The 25,513-nt window shown below is 45.0% G+C and overlaps 1 protein-coding gene across 3 annotated transcripts in view; it reads right to left on the bottom strand.

Annotated features, from left to right (window-relative positions):
- The window catches only part of ADCY1 (adenylate cyclase 1), a 184,290-nt gene extending 160,391 nt beyond the window's left edge, over positions 1-23,899 (bottom strand). For all 3 annotated transcript variants that reach the window (XR_014173165.1, XR_014173166.1, XM_081931018.1), the window contains exon 1: positions 23,643-23,899. Coding sequence is in view for 1 of the 3 variants with exons in the window: in XM_081931018.1 (XP_081787144.1) it covers positions 23,643-23,795 (153 nt within the window). In the remaining 2 variants the exon portion in view is untranslated. The remainder of the gene's footprint in view (positions 1-23,642) is intronic.
- Between the last annotated feature and the right edge of the window lie 1,614 nt (positions 23,900-25,513).

Genomic DNA, 25,513 nt, shown 5'->3' with positions numbered 1-25,513 from the left:
GTTGTCATTTGGAAAAAATAAATAAAAGTCAAGTTAAGCCAACTCTGGCTTTAAGTAGCAATCTCCTCAATGAAATCTGATGTGATTAGAACTTTATTCCTCTTTCTTTAATCGAATAAAACTCTGTAAATTTTTTATCAAAGTCTGTTTTTTATGCTAGATTTCTAGCTTTGTTAGTCTGGTTTCACTTATACTTGATCTTAAGTACAGTGGTACCTCGGGTTACAAACACTTTAGATTACAGACTCCGCTAACCCAGAATTAGTACCTTGGATTAAGAACTTTGTTTCAGGATGAGAACAGAAATTGTGCGGGAGGCCTCATTAGCTAAAGTGCTTCCTCAGATTAAAAATGGTTTCAGGTTAAGAATGGACCTCCAGAACGAATTAAGTTCTTAACCAGAGGTACCACTGTAGTTTTTTATGAGTTTTAATTTATTGAAACTACATTCACAAGATGCTACGCTTACTGGCATAGTGAGAAATCTTTTCAGTGCTATGTCGCTATAAGGATAAACATCTCTTAACCCATACTTGGCTATACATTTCAACATATCTAAATGGGAAGCTGTGCCAATGTTTTCAAGTAGTTCTGCTGCTTGAAATTTGAAAAAAGCTCCTCCAGGTACTAGTTCCATTGTATCATTGTCTCGGCTGTACTTGGTACCAAAATCTGCAGCACATTTTTCAAGATGGGATGTTAGACTTTCATTTAAAACTTTCCCTGACAGAAAACTGAAATCTGATGAAACAGTACCATATATCTGAGATCTGTTTTTAATTTCAGAGATAATTCTGTCAAAATTCTTAAAACACTCATTTTGAAAGGAGTTCTCAGCAGAGAGCAAATATCCCTCGACGTCAGTTAGTTGAGAAACTTATACTGCCTTTGGCTTCTGACTTTTCCCAAACACCTGGTCCTTCAGGGGCATAGTTACCCCATTTAGGACCAGGGAGTCCCCCACAACCACCCGCCCCCTGTCCCCTCAAAACAGTACTTCTGTCTTATCAGGATTCAACCTCAATCTGTTAGCCACCATCCATCCTCCAGACACTCACACAGGACCTTCACCACCTTTACTGGTTCTGATTTAAAAGAGAGGTAGAGCTGGGTATCATCCACATACTGATGAACACCCAGCCCAAACCCCTGATGCTCTCTCCCAGCGTCTGCATGTACATGTTAAAAAGCATGGGAGAGAGGATGGAACCCTGAGACACCCCACAAGTGAGACCCCAGGGGTCCGAACACTCACCCCCCAACACCACTTTCTGAACACGGCCCAGGAGGAAGGAGCAGAACGGCTGTATAACGGTGCCCCCAGCTCCTAGCTTCTCAAGACGACCGTCATGGTCAAGGATGTCATGGTCAAAGGTATCAGAGGCTGCTGAGAGATCCAGCAGAACTAGGAAACAGCTCTCACCTTTGTCCCCAGCCTGCCGGAGATCATCAACCAGTGCGACCAAGGCAGTTTCAGTCCCATGATGAGGCCTGAATCCCGACTGGAAGTGATCCAATGGTCTGCATCCTCCAGGCATGCCTAGAGTTGTTCAGCAACCACCCGCTCAATCACCTTGCCCAAGAATGGAAGACTTGAGACTGGGCGATAGTTGGCCATATTTTCCAGGTCCAAATATGTTTTTTTTTTAAGAAGTGGTTTAATAACCGCCTCTTTTCAGCGGGTCTGGAAAGGCTCCCTCACAGAAGGAAGCATTCCCCACCCTGCAGAGCCCATTACCCAGCCCTTCCCAGCTCAATTTTATGAGCCAGGATGGGCAAGGATCAATGAGACAGGTGGTCGGTTTTACTTGTCCAAGCAGCCTGTCCACATCCTCAGAGGTAACAGACTGGAATTGATGCCACGCAACTTGACTAGACAGGACTCTAGCACTCTCCCGCCCTGGCCCTGCTCCCATGGTGGAGTCTACCTCTTTCTGAATCTGAGCAACTTTATCTGTAAACTTTATCTGTATCATTGCAGGAGATCTAGGGGTCCTTACTGGGCCCTGATGGCAAAGGTGGTTCCATTAAATTACGAACCACCTGAAAGTCTCCTGCTGCTGTTTTCTGCAGATGCAATAGAGGCAGTGAAGAAGGTCCTCTTTGCCATCCCCATCACCACTTGGTAGGCTTGATGTTGAGCTCTATCCCATGTCCGGTCCAATTCAGAATGAGTTTTCCACCATCAGACGTCTCAATGATTGTTTCATTGCCCTCAGGTCTAGGGGAAACCACGGGGCTGTCCGGGCTGCATGCATTCAGACAGGGTGCTTTGGAGCCAGACAGTCAATAACCTTGGTTAACTCCGCATTCCAACGGGTCACCAGGGAATCAGCTGAAAGGCCACCTGGGATAAAATATCCCCTACCACTCTCTGGAAACCATTTGGATCCATTAAGTGGTGGGGGTGGACCATCCGAATCAGTCCCACCTCCCTGCAGGGGGAAGGGTTGTGGAGAAGTCCAGTTGCACCAGGAAGTGATCTGACTATGGCACTTCTTTTGTTTCACTTTTACTTAGTGTCAGATAACCCACATTCATAAAGATGAACACCAGGTCTAAGGCATGCCTGCACTATGAGTTGAGCCAAACTTATTCAGGGACAGCCCCAAGGAGGCCATGCTTTCCATGAAGTCCCGAGTGGTCCCTTGTAAGGTCGTGTCGGCATTGATGTTAAAATCCCCATGGACAATCAAACTAAGTGTCTCAAGGAGCACTTCCGCCATGACCTGAAGCAGCTTGGCCAGGGAATCCTTGGTGCAGCAGGGAGGTTGGTACACATTCCTACTTGCTGCTGCTTTCAGCAGGGAGCAGCCTCTTCCACACTCACAAAGCAGCAGCAGTGTCCCAATGACCTCCTAGAGCCTTTTAGCTGTAGGTAAGTGTGGGCTCCGTCCCCTAGGCCAGATGGAGAAGGGCCTTGAAGCAGGGAGCGGCCTCCTCCACACTCACAAAGCAATATGGTGGTGAATATAATGATCTGCACAATTCTATGGGAGGCTGGTGAATGTCCACAAGGGCGAGTCGTTATGCACATTAATTACTACATTCCCTCCAACATAAATGTAAACATTTACAGCTTTTTAAAAATTGCTATTATCTTGTAACTGATTATATGATGCATATTCAGTAACAAGATAATAGCAACGCACACACATACACATTAAGGTTGATTGCTTGGTTATATACAACTGCATATTACAGATATGAGAATTCTGGTATATTGTTAACTTGAAAATAAATTAGATGAAGGGGGAAAATAGAAATGCAGAGAGTATGCAAGCCTAACGTTTGCTGGTTATAGACACAAAGCTTCTATGTAGGACCCATAATTTTATCCACAATACACTTAGACACTCATCCCTTCCACCTCCTCTTACAAGCTGAGGTTAGAAATTTCTTCTCCTGGTTTGTGCTAACTGTAGCTTGTAATTTTGTCTGATCCCAGCAAACTAAGGTTTCTGTGCAAATTATAGTTTGATGGGTTAGCAGGTCTAACTAGTAATATAAGAGAGCAAGAAGTATGTAAAGAGGAGTGGAAAAACTGTGGTATATTTGGAAAATAATTGCAAATAAGTGAAAACACTAGCAGCAGTAAGGTAAATTCAACAGAATAATAAAGGAAGAATAGGGGAGAAAGTGATCTAAATGGATATATAAGAATATTCAGGAACGTTGGGAAAATTAAAAGAACTAGGGAAGGGTAAGAAGGGAAGTCATGGAATGTTTTTATTAAAAGAAAGATATTAACAGTGGAAATGTATATTTGAACGTGAATGTGATTTTGGAAATCATAATAATGAAAATTATAAAATGATAGATAGATGATAGATAGGTACATAGTTTGATGGGTTCATACACAATGGCAAACTACAATTTGCCACAGATCAGGACCAGCAGTTTCTGTCAAAATGCAAGGAAAGTTGGTGGGGAAAGATTTGTGAGTGCACAAAGGTCATATGAGCCTGTTCATTTCCAGATACCACGGTTTGGGATTATGTCTGAATGGTTGCATGACATATTAGCAGTTTGGGTGTAGGCAACTACAGAACTGATTCCCTCACTTACCATTCAAACAAATTACGGTAATCCCTTCACACTACATACAACTAACCAATGCTATTAGATGATGCTGAGGATCCTGGAGACAACTGGCACTATTGACTATAAACATTCTGATAACTTCAAATGCCTGCCCTTTAAGATGTAGCTCAAAGCATCTGGATTCGTTGTAGTTTCCAAGTCCCTTTCAAAGGTAGCCCCACGTAGAGCACATTGCAGTAGCCCAAGCAGGAGATAACCAGAGCATGCACCACTCTGGCAATACAGTCTGTGGGCAGGGAAGGGTCTCATCCTGCATACCAGATGGAGCTGGTAAACAGCTGCCCTGGGCACAAAATTGACCTGCGCCTCCATGGACAGCTGTGAGTCCAGATTGACTCCCAGGCTGCAACATGGTCCTTTATGGGATCACCTCTGTCTGATCTCTGAACCTGATCTCCAATTCACAGACACCTCTATGTGGAATGCCTTCACGGTATAAGCCCTTAGTCTTATATTTTGCTTTCTAACAGGACCAGGTTTAAAAATAAAATAAAATTGAAAGGTTGTATCAGTGATTGCGCTATGATCCTGTTTCCAGTAGGAAAGGTTGGTATGGAAAAAATCCACTGAAGATAAGAAGTAAGAAAACCACCTCTCTAGGGAACAGGTGAAAGCAGGAGATGAAGCTACCAGCAACAGATATGTGAAATAATATTATCTGAGATGCAAAAGACTTTCAGCTCAGAGGTTGGATTTCTGAAAGAACAGACTACAGCCCTGGATGGCAATTTAAGTCCCATTTTTTGATAGTAATAACAGAGGAAAGAGAAAGCTACTTCCAGCTAACTTCACATGGTTTCATTCCACACTGGTTTTACTTAACATTTATATCCTGAGGCCTATTCAGATAGTTTCTTTTATTTTTTGTAAAATCTAGATAAGAACCTTAACTATGTCAAACAAGATGGTATGCTCCCATTGATCTCATACCCCACTGATGTCACATAAACAAGGACTATCTGGGATGCCTAAATAATGGATGATTTTGCTACATAAAGAGAGAACAAAGAGTTGCATAATCCAGTAAGGACATGATAAATAATTGCTAATAAGTCTTTTAAAATTATAGTGGGAAAACAAAGCATCTTTCTGGTTCCAAGTGTGATCCCTATTGAAAAATTGATCTCCCAAGATCAAGTGTGTGCTTGAAAAACCTGAATCATTCATACCGTCAATCATTTTAATGTAACATGAAGGTCAGTTATAACTTCAAAAACCAGTTATACCCAGGTTGGTTGCTAATGATATGGGACATTGTAATTTACAAATTATATTAGGACTAGGGAAGGTCAATAAGCTGATAACAAGTTATTGATTTTTTTTAATAGCGTAAATGTTTTCTGTAGAATAACATGCATTATTGGAAACATTCTAAATTTCGTGTAAGCTATGAATGATGACATTCTTTAATGGGTTTGTGATTCTTTTGCACTGGTTTGTATCTTACTGATCATTATGTTATTTTTTTCTTTTTCTATTGTGAGATTAAAGTGCTGCTTAGTAAATGAGTTTTTTTATGTAACAACAATACAAATAATGCATGACAAAATGGCAAGAAAAGATTCTGCCAAAGCTTTTGTGAATACTGAGTGTTTTATGTACATCTTAAAAGAAGAACTGTGCTCCAGTAACTATGAATGTGGCTTCATAATTAATTTTCCAAAACTATAAACATCAAATCTATGACATATATGAAATATTGCCAAGACAGTATTCCAGGAGGTGTTGTGAAAAAATATATCAGTGTTTCAAGACTGGGTGCAGAACTGAACAAATAATAAGTTAACTTTCATTGATTTTTCCATACGGAAATTCAATGGACTGTAGTTTTAGTATCCAGTGACACCATTTGCTGAGCACCTGCTGCAATCATTTGGAGCCCAATTTAAAGAATGTGCTGATCTGTTATTGAATAAACCCTAAAATGGCAGTTTAAAGCCTGAAGATGCACTGAATTCTGTTCACTCATCCATTTAGTTTCATTTCTTGGTGAGTTATCTGTGTTTACATTAACATACAAATAGTTGGCAGGAACCAAAAAGTATTTGCTACAGTTCTGTTAATACATAATGCAAGGTTCTGCTGGGTTCTTCCCTTAAAGTCAAGAGATAATTTACAGGCAGGCAGTCTCTCTCTTAAATGTCTAATTGTGACAGCAATTCATTGTAGGCAGTGGGTTCAGAAGAGTAAATGTAATGATGAAGAACACTGTTCTCAGGTGCCCCCCATCAGTAAGAATACACTTTGTAAAATCATGCTGAAATATTGAGAGGATGAGTGGTTCATTGTGCAAAGCTATTGAAAAAAGTGTGAGTCTGCAACGGAGTGCGGAATGCAGTGGCGTAGCGTGGGGGGTGCAGGGAGGGCCGGCCGCACCGGGCACAACATCTGGGGGTTAGGGTTAGGGGGTGCAAATCCACGGGTTTGGGGGTACAAATTACTTGCATTGCCCCGGGTGCTGACAACCCACGCTACGCCACTGGCGGAATGTAGAATATACACCAGAGTAAAGACCTTTTTGTGCCTTCATGTACCAGTTCAGTTGCCAAATGCACATGAATTCTAATGGAATGCCAATAAATGAACATAAATTGGAAGCAACTGCATGGTCCTCTGTCGAGTAGCTGTCCTAGCTGAGCTTCCACTTTTTCTTGAGTTGGCATAGGACACTTTTATTCACGCCTTCTTTTGGTGGCCTGGGCAGGGTAGAATAATGTGTTCTGAGCCCTGACGGGCAGACCAGAAAGGAGAGAGCAAGACAGAGGTGAAGAGGGGTTTCCTTTGAATGTGGGACAGTAGACCAGGTATGTGATGTCCTGCCTTGCACTAGAAATCCAGAGCATTCTTTAATGCAGCGCATGACAGATGAGAGAATCTCTGAAGGGGAGCAAGGAATCCCACAAGAGCCAGCTCAAGAACTGATGCTTGGGAGCATTCAGCTGACCCAATTACTATTTGATTAGTGGGAAAGTTTAATGTCTAATATCCATGTCATGTAGTTCATATGTGACAGATCTGCTGAGAGTACCAGAATCAATATAGTACATGTTAAGCTACAGAAAAGCAAAATCCCTCTAAAAAGTAATAACAATAATAATTTAATAACAATCTATTATTTGTACACTGCCCATCTTACTGAGTTGCCTAGTAGATACAGCTGTGTGTTTGTACACACTCTTTTTTAAAAAAATAATATTTTCATTAAGTGCAAATTAGAAAACATACATATTCACAACAAAATACAAAAGAAAAAGAAAATACATCTAACCAAGGAAAAAAACTTAAGAGAATATTTTGTCTCTTTTCATATTTACAGTTATTTATACCTCTATAAAATGCTATTCATAATAAAGCAGTGAAATGAAAGATAAGATATCAGAAAAAAGAAAAAAGAAAGAATAAAGAAGTAAAAGAAAAAGATCATAGGTGGAAATTTTTTAAAGTAGATAAGTACTCACAATACATAGCCGTTTCCCATCTATATTTATATTCAATTTAATAATTTCATCTTGTCCTTATCTACCTTAAATAAAGTGTGTTTTTTTTAAAAAAGACTTCCACTGTTTACCTCACGCGTTTTTAATAATCCATTCGTCAGAACCTCTGTTCTTCATATTTTCCCTTTGGATTTCCGTATGTCTCCCTTTGTATTTTTTAGATTACACACAAGATTATTCTAAACACAACCAGATTTTTGTAATCGAGCCCTGGTTTTGTAAATAATCATTTAAGAACTCCCATTGCTTCATAACCATAGTTTTGGATTATAGGGAAATAATATATAGGGAAATATTAGAGGATGCAGATGGAAATATTAAATTAAAAACTTACGAACAATTACAAAAATTTGGAATAAATTGGTTACAATATTATCAATTAAAAGCAACATATGAAAAAGACATAAAAAGGGGGGATTTGAAAATAAAACCTCAAAATTAGAAAAGGAAATATTGCAAAGCGATCAAAAAATACTTGCAAAAATATATAGATTATTAATGAAAACCACCTCAGAACAAGAGATGAAAGGGGAAAACATGTTAAAGTGGGAGCACGATTTGGGATATGAGATTGATCTGGAAAGATGGAAAACTTTTTGGAAGGAAAACATAAATTTTACTGCGTGTGATTTATTAAGGGAGAATTTCAGAAAAATTCACCACAGATGGTACCTAACCCCTGACAGATTGTCAAAAATAAATAAAAGGAACAATGACAAATGTTGGAAATGTAACAGAACAAAAGGTATGTTATACCACATGTGGTGGACTTGCCCAAAGATTAAAACCTTTGGGGACATGATCCACGACGAAATAAAAAAAATTGATAAGGACATCACACACAAAAAAGGCAGAGGCATATCTATTAGGAATTCTAGATAAAAATGTCCCAAAAGATAAAACTAACTTATTTCTATACGCGACAACAGCGGCAAGAATTTTGATTGCTAGCTATTGGAAAGAAGACAGCATCCCAACAAAAAGAGAATGGTTGGGGAAACTTTGTGAGTACCTGGAACTAGCAAAACTGTTTGTACACACTCTATTCCTGGCATTGGATTCTGTAGCTGCTTGTGATGAAATTGCAATGTGTTAGTACACTGGTGTAAGGGGAAGGCATGTTCAGTGCTTTTAGACAGAGGAGGCTGAATCAAGCCTTTAGAATTTACTAACTGCAATTGGATGATAGTCTTTGCTTTTTATATACATAATGCACCATAATGAATATTTTTGAAGCATCTAATACCATCTCCCTTTTAAGAGGGAATTGGTCAGAAACATTACTGTGTGCTTTCTATATAATGCCAAAATAATCCTGTTATACTGAGGGCTCCAAAACAAACTGGGTTAGACTACAGTTAAATTACAGCTGTAGGAGTCTTTGGGGGTAATGTCTGTTTTCTATACAAACACTGTTTGTTTGAGATAATTACTGTTAAAAATATTAACTGTTATCATGCTAATTTGACCTATAAATATGACACTCCTGTACACTCGTTGCCCCAAAGCATACAGTTCAGCTATACTCTTGAAACAAATGGTGCGAGGGCTTACCCACACTTCTTTTCATTTTCATATAGGCAGTCTTCTGTGAGAGATAGTTAACTTTGTTGCATACATTTTATCTCATAGTCTTCTTATCCAACAGGTTTCTTCAGTCCCCGTTAAGCTAATAGATACAGAAATGCCCTGCATCATTGTCTGGTTGGTGGAGAATGTTCTTTTTGCTGTGGTGGGAACCTGGAGCATTTGTATACATGTGGCCCAAAGGTCCCTCACTAGTCTCTCATGTGTTCTTGGGTCCCTTTTGGCTTACTCTGGGCCCCTTAGATGTCTTATGCCCACTCTTGGCTCTCAGATGTCAGACATGCCTTGAGCATGTGCACACAGAGAAGCAAACTGCAGCTGAATCCAGTTTGTGGAAAGAGCAGGAGACGGAGGTTACAGCTGCCTGAATGGTTCATGCATATTGTTCTGGCATGTTACCTTTCTGAATTTTGCACACACAGCAGCAGTAGCTCCAGGGAGGGGAGGAAGGTGGCACCCAAGAAGCTGCTGAATCCATGTCCCAACTCTTGGTGCAAGCAGTGATTATTAGAGGCAAACGCTGCCCCACCTTATTGCAACCACCTCCTAAACTCTTGCACAGAGCAAGTGCTTCTGAACAACTGCCCCTCTCTCAGTCTCTCCCTTTCTTAAAGAGACTGGAGAGAGAGGGAAGAGAAGGGGGAGACAAAGAGATGTGTGGCAGAAAAAAAGAAGTGTGAGAGGAAATGACTGCCTCTGGCTCCGCCAACAACTGAATTTTCACATGGGTCAGTGGCTCCCCAGTGGCACTGCATCCTTTGTTGGCACCCAGGTGGGTGGGCACAGGGCACAGAGGGTTCATGGGGCCGCACTGCACCACCTGCTTGCACAGAGGGGAGACAGATGGCCAATGCAGCCCTTGGTAGGTACATCTCCCCCCCAACGCTGGCCAGATTCAGCAAGCGGAAGAGGAGTTCAACGGGGGCATGATGCAAGACAAGGCCTGACTCCAGGGCCCACAGACCCCTGGTGGCAGGCAGGGCTGGGATTCCCACGTGGGGGCACCTGACTCATGTCCCTTCAAAATCATGTGCCCAGAGCTACGGCCCCCTGCCCCCCCATGTTATGCCCCTGGGCTCTCCATGCCCCGACTTAGAGGGGAGAATGTATCTGTATCCAGTCCCAATATTAAAGGGGCAAAGAAAAATAGGTTGTGAGTAGGATACAATCCGTTTTATTATCTGTGTATGTCAAATTGAATCTATACCCCAGGAAAAAGGTAGAGCATAATGCTGGAATATAATGGCGCCTGGCACACTTCTTCCTGTGCCGATAGAAACCTTGAGCTCTCTTCCTCAGCACTTAGCAGAGTATCGCAGCAGCAGAAAAGGTGCCTTGTGTGTGGATAATAACTCAGTTTCTCCCAGCTCGAACAATACTAGCGCTGACTGAAACACCTCAGGGTTCACCCATATGTGAACAAAACCACGCCTCAGAATGTGAGACGACACACAGAACTGTTTAACCCTGTAACCTTTCTAATGACACCACTATAATTATTAAACCAGCAGACAAAGGAGTATTATTATCCAGAATAGACAACAGTATGTGGAAGAGGCCACAAGATTATTTTCTGATTCCCCTTTTTTATGTTCAAATGGCCAAAGATCCCACAGATTCTATAGCTACCATTCTAAAAATAGTATTACAGCATGCATATTCAATAGGGGTAATTGACAAACACACTTTCGAGTTTCTCCTGCCTTCTTATCCTTGTACGCACATTTTTTTTATTGTTTACCTAAAATCCGTACACTCCCTGCCAGGTAGACTGATAGTATCGTGTTCCGGTTCCATTCTGGAACCCATTGCCAAATATTTAGATAGTAGAACATCTCAGATAATCCAACAGAATGGCTGAAATGGAGTGGAACAGTGGGTCAGATGTAGACAGCAGAGCAGAGGAGCACATTTACACTGTGTCCTTTACTCCTTCAATCCATGACCATTCTCTTAACAACTGCCACAAGGAGGAAGGATTATGGTACCTGCCCCCACACTGATGACTACCCCACCAACATTGCCAAAACAAAACACCAGACATAGTGTAACCTAGCACCTAATCATAATGCACCACCATGGTATAGAAATGCCATGTAGGATGGCCATAGCTCAGATGATAAAGTATCCAATATGTTGGTGGGGTAGTCATCTGCAGGTCAGAGACACAGAGATGTCAATGTGAACTCTGGTGCACAAAAAACATCTGCAGGTCAGAGACACAGAGATATGACAATGTGAACTCTGGTGCACAAAAAAGGAAAACTTTATGAAAAGCAGTCTGGCCTCGCAATACATGTGGGAGCTTGAACACATTGCTAAAACATTTTCTAGAACCCTAAGGGTTAATTCAGCTTGGAACTTCCAACCCAACCCTATTCCATTCCCGTTTGGACTTCTGCAGTGCAACCAACATGGGACTGACTCTGAAAAGGGCTCAGAAACTTCAACTGGCTCAAACAGCCCCATATTCAGGATCTGCCAACTAAGTGGCCCTAGCGTTTTACTTTCTTGGGCTCCATGATCACTGCAGATGGTGACAGCAGTCATGAAATTAAAAGACGCCTGCTTCTTGGGAGAAAGGTGATGGCAAACCTAGACAGCATCTTAAAAAGCAGAGACATCACCTTGCCAACAAAGGTCCGTATAGTTAAAGCTATGGTTTTCCCAGTAGTGATGTATGGAAGTGAGAGCTGGACCATAAAGAAGGCTGATCGCCGAAGAATTGATTCTTTTGAATTATGGTGCTGGAGGAGACTCTTGAGTGTCCCATGGACTGCAAGAAGATCAAACGTATCCATTCTTAAGGAAATCGGCCCTGAGTGCTCATTAGAAGGACAGATCGTGAAGCTGAGGCTCCAATACTTTGGCCACCTCATGAGAAGAGAAGACTCCCTGGAAAAGACCCTGATGTTTGGAAAGACTGAGGGCACAAGGAGAAGGGGACGACAGAGGACGAGATAGTTGGACAGTGTTCTCGAAGCTACAAACATGTGTCTGACCAAACTGTGGGAGGCAGTGGAAGACAGAAGTGCCTGGCATTGGAAATCAAGCCTCTATTGGGAGAAAGATGGCAACCCTCCCAGGCACCCGGCTTGAGTTCCGATGACCTCCCTGGCTGCATTCCCCAGCAACTCAGGCTAGGTCTCAATAGGCGACCCTCCCCAACGTGGGAAGAGCACACCCACTCTTTCCTGCTTCCCCAGCAGGGGAAAGAGATAGTCAGAAACATTTATTTACATGGTTTATTTCTGACTCTTCAGCATCACATAAAACGTGCCTGCTCACTTCAGACTCCGGCAAACAAGTGACAAAGACTTCCTGTACTTCCTGTACAAACACAAGAGGAAGGTCTCAAATTACACTCTGAGCAAATTCCGGTGCATTGCCCTGTGAACTGACTGTCCCACTGTTTCCCACATACAGTTCCAACATTCCCATCATGTGCGTTTGCAGCTGCGTTGCATCCATATCGTAACACTCTGGTCCATGGGGTCATGAAGGGTCGGACATGACTAAACGACTAAACAACAATAGGGAGCAGGTGACTTCCTTGCTAGAACAGCTTCACAGGCTACTGGTCTGTTTCCAGGCACAAGTCAAAGTGCCTGGAAACATTTTGTGATAAAATATTTTGTGATAAAAATTTGCATTTAAATACAAATTTCCACATGGAGCTTTTTAAAATAAATAAATCACAGATTAATGTGAAAACAAGACTCACCCACCTCTGTCAACTGGAATGTTCTTCAATCAACAACATAATCTAGACTTATTCCCTAAAGTACTTTCCACCATCTCTAGGAACTCTGGGAACCATGAGCAATGCCACCCATAGGTTCTTGCAGTCCTGGATAATACAATACAAAACTCCTAGAACTTTCTAGGGCATAATGAAAGTCCCACCACTAAGACCTTCCTGTAGTCATCAGCAGGACAAATCAGAAAAGAGATGGAGTAGTGAGGATCCTCAGGTGGCAGTAGTACCATTAAAACACAATAAACACTGATTGCTTTGTATATTGTTATAATTTACCACCAGTAAGCGGTGCCATTTAGATTTTTAACACTACCAATCTAGCTATGCAGACCCTTTCTATCAACACAGGTGTTCTTGTTTGGAGTGAGGGAATCTGTTTCTATCCAAAATCCTCTGCTTCTTCTATAATAAAGCAAGTTCATTTTGTTCATCAGTAAGGGGAAAACAGCATATAATTTCAGACACTAACACATGCAAACTGTGTTTACTTGAGAGTTCCACTAGCACCCAAGAAAAGGAGTATCCAGGTCCTCTTGTGAATCAGGAATTGGTTAAGGTGCAGAAAGCAGAGAGAAGGAATAAATGGACAGTTCTCTGCCAATAAGCAATATTAAGACCTGTGCTTCTCAATTTGTTCATAAATGAGCTAGAGATAGGGGGCCAAGATTGCTGACAATGCTAAATTCTTCAGGGCCATTAAAACATATAGAGGTTGTGAAGAGCTCCACTAGATGTCATGATTCAGGACAGATAAAAGAAATTCCTTTTTCACACAGCACATAGTTAAACTATGGAACTCACTCATGAAGGCCACCAGCTGGGGTGGCTTTAAAAGAGGCTAGTGATAATGCTAGCAATGATGGCTCTGCTCTACCTGCACAGCTAAAGGCAGCAATGCTTCTGAATACCAGTAGTTGAAAAGCAAAGGAAGGGAGGAGATTCTTGTGCTCAGATCCTGCTTGCGGCTTTCCCAGAAGAGGCATCTGGTTGGCAATGGGGAGAGCAGGCACTTGACTAGATGGGCCATTGGCTTGATCCAGCAGACTCATAAAATAAAGGGCCGCACCAAGAAAAGTGAACTGAGGCTTCCAAAGTGGTGGAAGAACAATATCAGTAAAGCAATTTTGTTCTTCCTCTTTCTCAGTTGGTTGAAATACGTTTCATCTCTTAAATGCATGAGTAGCCTTGATTCAAAACAGTGGGAAATCACATTGAGAACTTGAATGACAACTAGGGCAAGAGGTCAAGCCTACTAAGGCAGATGGAGGGAGAAGAGCCAGAGGGTTTATCGCCCCTGAATTTCACATTGGCTATATTGCTGTTTCATCAAAAATAAAATGGCACGAGCAATTTAAAGAGAAGTGAGTAGGGTCTACAAATATATGCAGTAGAATATACTGAGCAAATATTTGCTTTTTCTTAGAATAGCTGTGAATTAGAAACACAATGCTCATCATTTCATGACCAAAGGAACAGTGAGTGCGGGTGGTCAGAGACTTTGTGAAAAGTAGGGAAATACCTCTAGGGTGCCACTACATCCATGCACAAAACAAAATGACAGATAATAGGATCATAGAATTGTAGAGTTGGAAGGGACCCAAAGGGTCATCTAGTCAACCCCCTGCAATGCTGGAATCTCATCTAAAGCATCCATGGCAGATGGCCATTCCACCTCTGCTTAAAAACCTCCAAGGAAGGAGGGTCCACCACCTCACGTGGGAGTCCATTCCACTGTCAAACAGCTCTTACTGTCACTGAGGAGCTTCCTTCGATGAAATTGACAAGGCATTGGCTGGTAGTTAAGCAACTTAAATCTTGCTCTGGAACTGGCTTAGAATGTTTTCAGATTAATTACGGTGTCTGCCACATGGCTGTGGGAACAGCAAATAGATCCACTGCATCCTCAAAGAGTGCCCGGCAGAGTTGTTCAATGTGACCTGAAGGCTGGTCATGCCTGACCAGGGGGTGAGACTTCTGGAGCATGTGGTGGCTACCTGTAATCGGCTGGCTAAACATTTTGAAGATAAAGTTGCTTGGGACTGCAATGGTGCAGATGCTGCTCCTGTGGCCATGCCAACTCAGGTGTCCAACATTTTATCAAAGCCATGGTTGAGGGATCAGTTCCAGTGAATGCAGCCTGGTTATATGTATAGGATGCATGTATAGGATGCAATGATGCATCCAGCCATCTGCTCATTAGATCCTTGCCTGCCCTGGCTTGTGAAACTGAACTGAACTGTGAAACTGAACTGATGGGCTCAGAGGTGTGGTAGTCACAGCACTGCATGATGGTGTGCTGCTACCTGATCTGAAAGAGGCTATGATGTATCCACTTCTTTAAAAGCCTACTCTGTATCCAATGGAGTGTAATAATTTTGTGGTCAGCCAGTGGCGTAGCGTGGCACCCGGGGCAAGGCAAGTAATTTGCGCCCCCTAACCCGTGGATTTTAGCACTCGAGTGCGAGCGCGCGCCCCTCCATGTTGCGGCTGGCCCTCCTGCACCCCCCCTCCACGCTACGCCACTGGGACTGGGGGCGAGCGAAGGAGCCAAGGACCCCCCCTTAAGGCTCAGCAGGAATTTATTAAATTTATTATTTGCGGAGCCCCTGCGAGCCGAGGCAGCCGAAGCCCCCTCCCCTCGGGCGCCTCCTCGCCCCCTCCTCTCCTTGGGTTGTAGGTGGAGCCCGCGCTCCGAGGCGCTCCAGATCCGCCTCTCCTCCCGGCCGGGTTCGGGGGCTTCCAGCCGCGCCCGCGGCTGAGACTTGCGCTGAGAGCCGGAGCCAACGGCGCCCCCTTCTGCCGAGAGACCCTCGCCCGCCCGCCGGCTTCCTCTCGGAGGGTTTTGGGGAGCGCAGGGCGCGGCGAGGCCCCTCGGAGCTCTCCTCCCTCCCAGTCGGCAGAAGCAGCCGCCGCCTGTGGCTGGGCCGAGGGGATGGCGTCGGCGGCGTCGGGGTGCGGAGGCTGCCCGTGCCCGGCCAGGCGTCGGTGGCGGCGTCGGCGCTGCTGCAGCGGCTGCTCCTCCTGCGAGCAGTGAGTGGAGCGCGGCGGCGGCGGCGGGGGGCGCGCGCGCGCTAGGGCGCAAGGCTGGCGGTGGCGGCGGGGAGCCCGGCGGCGGAAGGAACTTGTCCCTTCCCTCTGGACTCGCGCCCCCCCAGATGTTGCGGCCGGTGCGGCCGGCACCCCTGGCACCCCCGACGCTACGCCACTGTGGTCAGCACATAAGATAAAGCACAGACGTGTCTTCTCTCTGTTCTGTTCTACTACTGGTACAGTGAAGGTCATAGTTGCCGTCACAACTGATAAAGGAGAGGGCTCTCAGCACTTGTCTATACAGCCGGACTTTTGTTTATGCATTGAGCTCAGAGCTCAAGTTAATGGATTTTAGCTAAGGGAAAATAGAGATTTTGGTTCAGTTTCAAACTGCCTGCACAGTCAGTTTTGGGTTTTGGAAACCCATTCCTTCAAAAACTGTATTGTTCAGACAGGCCTTTTGAACTTCAGATTCTTTGCCATCCAGCTTTTACTGATGTATTTGATGTTCCTATTGATTTTTGTTGTAGTATTGTGTTTTAAGGCTGTATTCCACCTTGCAATATTTTATATGAAAGTGGGGTTTCGAAATATTTAAATAAATAAAATACATACAATTTAAAAAAATATTAATAGCATGAGTAAAAACAAACATTCTTGAGCAAAACTTGCTCTGTTTCTAAAAGCAGGACACATATGAGTTGATTAATGTAGCTGATAAAGCACAGAAGTCCTACACAGACATTTGCAAGATGTGGAAAACTTACATTAAAGCAAGTACAGATTTCTATAATTTTAAATATCACACCCAAGTCATGTGAAACAAAATGGATTAAATTAGATTTTAACATGAATTGATCAGATCAAATGCTATCTTAGAATCCTAGACAGGTCTTGCATCCTCCACTGTTACATATGCTGTATGTCACTTCTCTACTGAAAGCAGATTTCATGTCCATTAAAGGTGAAACTTCCATATCCTACAAATTCAGACACCACTTCACCTGTTTAGGACTACAAGCTCAACATCAGAATGCAATACGATCCTAAATAGAAAAAAAACAGGCTATACTCCTTTCAGAATTGGTATACATGTTATGGTAGACATATAGATTAGGTATGGGGAATACTTTCAGTATACTAGTCCATTTACCTTGGCAGGAAAATATTGTTAATCTGCCTAGCATTTGATTGCACTCAAATATTGTGTGCCAAGGCCCCATGACCCACTCTTACCTAGGGATTAATAAACACATGGACACAAGTATGTAGGTTTATGGGTTCAAATAGGCCACAACTTTATTGGTTACAGATGTGAGCGGTTTGGTTTAGGCAATGGGTCAGGCTACATCACGACTCCCACCCATCTGCAGGGAGTGAATTTAAGGTTAAACCACCAATAGGGTGGGCCTTATGGCTTACATCAAATAGGGGCAGCCCGAGGGATCCCCGTTGGGGTCATGACATGGCCCTAGCTCACATCCGGGCATCAGACAGGATGCACACCCCCAGATCCCTTTAACAGGATACCCTTACTGAGGAGGGGTAGACGCAGGCTACAACTTTGCTCCAACCAAACAAAGGCTCACCCAATGTCTAACCACACAAAGTTGTGACGATTGCTACCAGGTAGGTGAAAACCAAATGGTTGGCGCCAATTTGCCAAGTGGAAAAAATTCCGACCTGGTCCCAACAATTTGGCAGCTGAAATTGGTCCACAGCAAGGTCGTGTCAGAGCAAAGCATGAAGAAAGACCAAGTGGATTGGGAGATCCAGCAAAAGGGTGAGAGGAGGGGGCCCTGGCAGCACCGCAGTTAAATTTCCTGTGGCCACTCCCCCTACCAGTGCTGATTGGCCAGCGGGGCCACACTGGGCATGGTACCGCCCAGCGCCGGTGATGGACAGGGATGGCACGGGGGCGGCATCAACTCCCCACCCCCATGCCGGATCACTACAGGGGGCCAGATGCCTGGCTGCAACACCACCCACTGAAAAAAGTGAGTGGACTTGTCAAATATGCCTTGAAGCCAAGAATGCCCATGTGTAGGTAATATTTATTTATTTTTTTACTGCCTCATATTGTCAAACTCTAGTAAATGTTTCTTCTCTCCTGGTTTGCTGTTGTCTGGAAGCACACAAATCCTTTGGGGGGGTCTATTAAATGTGCTATGTGTGCGTTAGTGGTTAAATTTCTTTTTTTATATAAAAAATCATAGTGGTGTGAACTATCCAAAGGACTCAAGAATAAAAGCCTAGACTAACTGTTCAATGTCTTGAATATTATTAATATACATTTATATTCACATAACACTTTAAGACTGAAACAGTTGATCACAATAGTGTAAAATTTCATATCATTGTCTCATAATAGTTAACTAAATTAAGCTTAAATCTTAAAAAAAGAAAAAAAAATTACAGTTCTTCTAAACTAACAGGAATAATTACGTGCCAACATCTGACTACTGCCTGGTCAAAAAATCAAGTGTTTTTGACCAGTTTAATTACCAATGTGGACTACATGATCCACAGATTCCCTTCATTTCTGCAATTCTTTTCAGAAAGAAAATTATTTCAGCCACAGGGCAGAACTGCTAACTCATATATTCCAAAGCCCTATACAGAGTCAAGCTGCCACTGAGGAGGAAATCAAATCACAAGTCAGGAAATAGCCATCATCACTGAATAACTATACAGTTCAAGCAGCTGAATGAAAATTAACAGATATTTTGAAAAGGATTCTAAACATAAATAAGCAATCAGTGACATTTTGGGGGGAAAGCAAAAGTGAATTTGGAAAACTCAGCAGTAGTTGGGATTTCATTCATTAGAACAAGATTTCATTCTTCCTTTCATGGGCAACAACAAAAACTTAACAGTCATCCCACTCATGCTCAGAGGAGTAAAGGATAGTCACACATTTTTGCACAGCATGAAAGACATATGAAAACAACAAAATAAAAGCCTTGTGGTGTTGTGCTGATAGGTGTGAGAGATTCATTGATTATATAGTCACCTATTATACTGGATGCAAATTGGAGTACCAATTCAAAACCATATATGTGATTATAGCATTAGATTTAAATTCTTGTCAGCTACCTGAAGCAATGCCTTCAACAACATTTTGCCATTGACATCCTGAACCATGGTCTCAGCCTGCAATTGAACTCTTCTTGTAACACAGTTGGGGGAAATGCTAATCATGTGACAACACAAAATGTATTCCATCATAGATTATTCTTGCTGAGAGTGTGTTAACTAGGAAACAATGCAAATCAACATTTCCTTTAATTTTAACAGGCTCTAAAAGCTGCCACCTCAATCAATAGGTTATCACATTTTCATCTTGTGACAGGTACCATATATTTTTTATTTAGTGCTGTCAACAAAAAGCAAGCAACAGAAGCAGAGTTGGATATACAGTCAAATACAAAAGAATTGACTATTACTGTACAATGTCATATCAAAAAATACATATAACTGTTCAATGTGATATGGCAGACACCTACATTTTGATACATTCCTGATTTAAGTTTCTGGAATGCTATTCATCTAGAAATTTGATCCTCTATGGTAGAGAGAATCTTTAAAGAATTCAAAAGCTGTTTCTTTAGTACAGAACAGTCTTTCCCCACAGTGCAGTCGCCCATCTCTCCTGATCTCACAACTGCCAAGAGAATCTCTCAATGACACAAAATACCCCTGCCTACTGCTTTGCCCTCCAGCCACATCTTTGATTTTTACCCGTCATCCTGTTGGTTTGCTCTAAAGTTTGTCTCTATAAATATCTAAATTCCCTTCAAAGCCACATTTAATGCAATCAGTGACCCAAGTAAATGCTATTAGGGCATGGATATCTGCTGACTGATCCACATGCTTCCAGGTTGTATGTACAGGTTCTTTATAACAATGTAAATTATCATTGCAAACAGTGTCAGCTCCAGTCTTAAGCAATGTTTGCCAGTGCTGTAATAGCATCAAGGGACCCACCTCATCAGCAGAGATGCCACTCTCACTTTACACAGAACCTCAAAGAAGGCCAGATACAGGAGGATTCTCTATCTACATGCTCATGCCCTATGTCTTCCAGGTCAAGGGAAACCTCAAAATCACGAAAGCTACACCAAAATACATTTAACTCATACAGCTCTTTATTTAATCAGGGATTATATTTGGATAACCTTGCCCTGTTTTGGATGCTAAATGGGACATAGACCCATTAAAACTTCCTTTTAGATGCCTCTCTGGGCTTTCAGATCACATGTCAGGAAGCAAAATAAGCTATTTTGTTCCTTTAAAGCAATTCTTCAAAGTTATATTCTGTTTTGTAATTCTCACTTAAAATGGGTTATTTTCTTGGTCAGAAAATGATGACTTCAGTTACTGAGCTGGTACACAAGAGTGCAGTCCCCCAAATAACAACAGAGGTAACTGAAAACAGAATGGGAAGACAGTTAGGACTGGTGAAATGGTTCCATGATACCAACCTGACATAGATTACCTTGCTTTTGATTAACTCAAATATGAATAATTTTTGCTTTTCTATATAGTACATGTGGAAAACTCCTTATTTCAAGGCACCCAGTCAGCTACCTTCAACTGGTTTGTGCCAATTGTTTCCTGTCTAATGTTTTCAGAGGAAATTACCATTCCAGAAACCCTCTCCCTTTCATAATGTGAGTAAGTGCAATATTTATACCTTGAGTAATTCATAAAAATGTTTACATCTTGCTTTCAAAACATTATAGGAAACACTAGTTTCCAGTAATAACATTTAGCCCCAATGCAAAATATGTATACTCAGAAGTAGGTTAAAGGTAAAGGTAAAGGGACCCCTGACCATTAGGTCCAGTCATGGCCGACTCTGGGGTTGCGGCACTCATCTCGCTTTATTGGCCAAGGGAGCTGGCGTACAACTTCCGGGTCATGTGGCCAGCATAACTAAGCCGCTTCTGGCGAACCAGAGCAGTGCACTGGAAATACTGTTTACCTTCCAGTCGGTGGAACTTGACGTGCTTTCGAACTGCTAGGTGGGAAGCAATGGGAGCTCACCCCGCCACGGGGATTCGAACCACCAACCTTCTGATCGGCAAGTCCTAGGCTCTGTGGTTTAACCCACAGCGCCACCCGCGTCCCTTAGAATTAAGTTACATTGATCTAAATAGGATTTACTTCCAAGTAAGTTTGATAGTTTGAAGCCTAAACACTTACTAGGGAGTTCCATTTATCTCCTGAATAAGCTGAACAGAAGACAACCATGCAGACAAGAGAGTTGGAAAACTTTTAAGCAAGATAATATATATATCCACAGGAAACGGTAGAGAAATTTTGCTGCTTTGTTCATTTTTTTTTTAAAGAGAGCAGATGCAATTCAAGGCTGTGCACTCACACCTAGGTGTGGAGGAGAAATCTGAAACAGTTCACATTTAAAGAGGAACCCATCCAACCGACATTTTGGAAACAACAGGCAATCAAAACACAGCCATCCGTTGACATTTATATTAGGAGACAACGGCAGGCAAAAATGTAGATTTGACAAAACGAAATTCAAAAATGTGTTTATTATGAGAAATGCACACTAAAATGCTGGCAAATTTTCATGAGGCTCAGAAATGAATTTAAGATTGGAAAAATCAGCAACCAGCATGTGAACTCCTGCCTGTTCTTATTCTAACAAGCTTTTGAGAACTGACAGCTTTTAATGAAAGGCTGGCTACTGTGCTGTTTTTATGGTAATTGTCTGCATGTTTTAAAAAGATATTCTCTTTTTATATATAGCATTTATTCTATAAATGCTTATTTTTTAAAAAATATTGTTCTCCTTAACCCCCCCAATGTTTTTAGCTGTTCCAATTTTATATGTTAGCTGCCTTGAGCCCCTTTCAATGGAAAATGTAGGGTATAAATAAATATATAAGAATATCAGAAGAAACCAAGAGAACACAGATTCCTCCATCTCCACCCACATGACTTGAAAAGCATATATTGCTTGGACTCCCTTTGGGCACAAAATGTTGTGGGATTTCATAAATATGTAAATTTTATTGTATAACTTAACTGAAAATGGGCTGCTGGCACACGCTTTGGTACAGATGATGATGCTTTCACAGAAATCTATTATTTGAAGTTCAACTGTTCACATATTTTCCTTTTTTCTCTGAACCTCTCAGTCGTGCACTTAAAAATAGACTACCAGATAATCTGGGTAAATCATAAAGCTCAGCTTATCCCTCCCTCCATGCTTCCCTCCCTCCCTCCAAACACACAATTTATTTGGTCCACCAGCTCAGTAGCAGTGAGCCAGGAGTAATCTTGTAAGCTGGCAACATGCGTCTCCTTATGTATTTGGTGTGAGCACATATATGTGATCCGTGAGCATGTGTCCGAAATTCAGAAAGATTCAACCACAATAACCAGCCAGTATAACTTCACCTCTTTCACTGTGGGTTATGTTTGTGTGTCATGACAGTCTTAGTCAGCCAGAGAAAATAGAATCAGAAAGCACCATGGAAGGAAAAGGCTGTTTTGTTTTCACCTATATTATTATTCTCAAAATTAGATTCACCCTAGCCAGCAGCTACTCATCTGTGAACTGCCAAAACAACAGACAAGCAAACCATCTTCCACCTGCCTCCTCTCTCTTCCCACCAGCGAAGATTCAGAAGGGGGTGGGGAGTCTCAAATCTTTAAACCTCCCCTGCTCTCTTTTCTCCTTTCCAGCTCAAGTCCCTTAGGCTGTGGACACCTGAGGAAACCCTGCAGAGCCATAAATAGCGACGGGGGGGGGGGGGCTTTGCAACAGCACATTCCTGAAGATGCAGCTCTGCCACAGGATTAATGGGCGAGAGAGGGAGCCTGTGAGGGGCGGCGAAGAGAGGGGGGGCAAGCAGCTGCTATGGGGAAGCAGGGGGGCTGAATGAGAGGGTTTCCGAAAACATCCGCTTGCCTATGGAATTAGAGATGGGAAGAAAAGGGGCTCCATCAAAATATCTTCTACACGATTTCCTTCACTTCACAGAAAAGAACCTTTCCACCCCTGTCCAACCTCATTCGCTGTCAGCCTTGCGCTGTCCGTGTTTATCCCATTTATCCTACGGGTATCACTCTGCTATCTCGTTAAAAACTTGGCGATATATGCGGGGTGGATCAATATACAGTATCCTCCTCTCTCTGCACATTATACGGCGTCCGTATCATCTTGGGCACAGATAAGCCGTTTTCAGCAGTTCCACAAACAACAAACACTTAATAACGTGATCGTAATCCACACACATTTCAAGCACCCTGTCCTTCCGCAAAAGCAGCCATGTGCTGCCAGACATTCATTTTCTTTCTCCTTCACCCACCCACTTACTTCAGCGCCCCCATTTCCCACTGTATCAGCTCTAGGCAGAAAACACCCAAGCCCAGTTTGCAGACCCCCTGGGCATCTTCGAGCGAGCAGCATCCCCGACACCCCGGGCAGCCCGCCATCTCAGGCCAGCCCCGGCTCTGTCCTGCAGGGCCGTCGGTTCCCTTTTCCAGCGCTGGGCCTGAACGGAACTTCCTCGGGAGCCCGAGGGACTCCGAGCATTCGGGGCGGCCCTTGCGACGGAGCGCAGCCCGGCCGGGCCCCGCCGCTCCTCGGTCCCCGCCCGCTCGCCCGCCCGCCCGCCGGGCGCACTCACCGTCCTCCAGAGAGGCTGCCTCTTGGCGCTGGCCGAAGTGAGGGCGACGATGAGGTGCGAGGCGGCCACGACGACGCCGAAGACGATGGCCAGGAGGGTGCGGACGGGCAGCAGCGCGTACGAGATGAAGGTGACCAGCAGCAGCTGCCACATGCCCTGCTCGGGGGCGCTGGGCGGCTCGGCGCCGTGCGCGCCCAGCGAGAAGGGGCAGCAGAGGAAGGCGAAGGTGAAGCTGAAGAGCAAGGTGAGCTTGACGATCTGCTGCAGCTGCGTGACCTGCAGGTACTTGACGTTGGTGACGATGAAGAGCGAGAGGAAGATGATGCAGTGCACCGGGTGCGAGCCCTTCGAGATGGTGAGTCCGGGCGCCGACAGCAGCTCCAGCAGCGCCAGGCTGCCCGTCAGCGCGATGAGCACGGCCAGCGCCTTCAGCGTCGAGGTCTGCTCCAGCTTCAGGTTGTAGTTCTGGAAGAGCGACTCCAGCTCCTTGCACGCGAACTGGTCCTCGCACGCCGACGCGCCGTCCAGCAGCGCCGCCGCCGCCGCCGCCGCCGCCGGAGCCCCTCCGACGGCCGCCGCTCCCGGGGCGCCGCCGCCGCCGCCGCTCTGGCCGCCCGCCGAGGCTGGCGCCGGCCCGGGAGGAGAGGAGGCTGCAGAGCAGCGGCGGCAGCAACAGCAGCAGGAGCCGCAGCGGCGGAGGCACTTCTTCTTGCTCGCCTTCCTGGCTTTCTGAAACGGCAGGTCCTCCATGGCCAGGCCATTCATAAACCCGGCGGGGAAGAGAAGCGAGGCTCTGGGGCCGCCGCCTCGGCCGCCGCCGCCGCCGCTGCTCCCGCTCTGCTCATGGAAGAGGCGAGGCGGGGCGGGGCGGGGCGGGCGGCAGCCTTTCGCCGAACGCGGGAAAGCGGCGGCGGCGGCGGCGGCGAGGAAGCCCCTCCGAGCCGCGCTGCGGGTGGCGCCGAGGGCGAGGGATCCCGCGCGGACGCCTCTTGCGCGACTAGCGGCGTTGGCGCTGCGCGCGCGAACGGCCGCCCGCGCGGAAAATCCTCTGGGCGGGCGCGGATGTCCGGCCGTCTGCCAAGCGCGCCGCCCGCAGGGTGGGCAGCATGGGGAAGGCGGCCGAGAGCGAGGCGCGGCGGCGGGGAGCGGAAGGCGGACTGGCCAGGGGATTCCCCGCCGGGCGCGACGCGCCAAGGAGGCGAGGCGGGCAGGTGATCCCGGCTACGTCCACCAGCCTCCCGGCGCGGGGCCCGGCCTGCGCCTGCGCGCTGCCGCCGCCGCCGCCGCCGGAGGAGCCCGACGCGTCTCCCGCACGGAGCGGATTGGCGCGCGCGCCGCGTGGTCGCCGAGCCGCGAGCTCCTCTGCGCGCCTGTCCGCGCCCCGCCGCGCGTCCACGGCCGTCTCCAGCTCCCGGGAAAGGGCTGCGCGCTCCAAGTACGAGCGGGAGGCCAGCGGGTGCCCGCCTCCCGAGTCCCGCGCAAGCGAGAAGCACGGGCTGAGCCGGGAGAAGCCAGCTAGCGGGACGGGACGGGGCGGCCTGGCTCGCTCTCCGCCGCATTCCGCTCCCGCCTCCGTCTTTGATGTGGCCGGCCGAGGAGATTTCCTTAGCTTACGATTCTACACAGAATTCCGCGAAAAGGTAACTTTGCTAGAACCCGGTGTGTGTTTTCCCTTGCATTTCGAGACCAGACCCGAACCCCAGCAAAGCAGACCGCAGATCTGTACTGGGATCCATGGCGCGCTCTCACATCAGCCTTAAGAAATCCGACCAGCAGCGCCCAGGGCTCCCGACCCTGCCGAGCGAGAAGCAGGGCTCGCCACCTTCCCGGACACGCTGACCAGAAGGCAAGAGCGCCGGCTCTCCCTCGCC

This window comes from Podarcis melisellensis, assembly GCF_964234715.1.
Source record: "Podarcis melisellensis genome assembly, chromosome: 12".
NCBI lineage: Eukaryota > Metazoa > Chordata > Lepidosauria > Squamata > Lacertidae > Podarcis > Podarcis melisellensis.
Note: the sequence above shows the minus strand (reverse complement) of the source record. Positions and strands in the feature narration are given on the sequence as shown.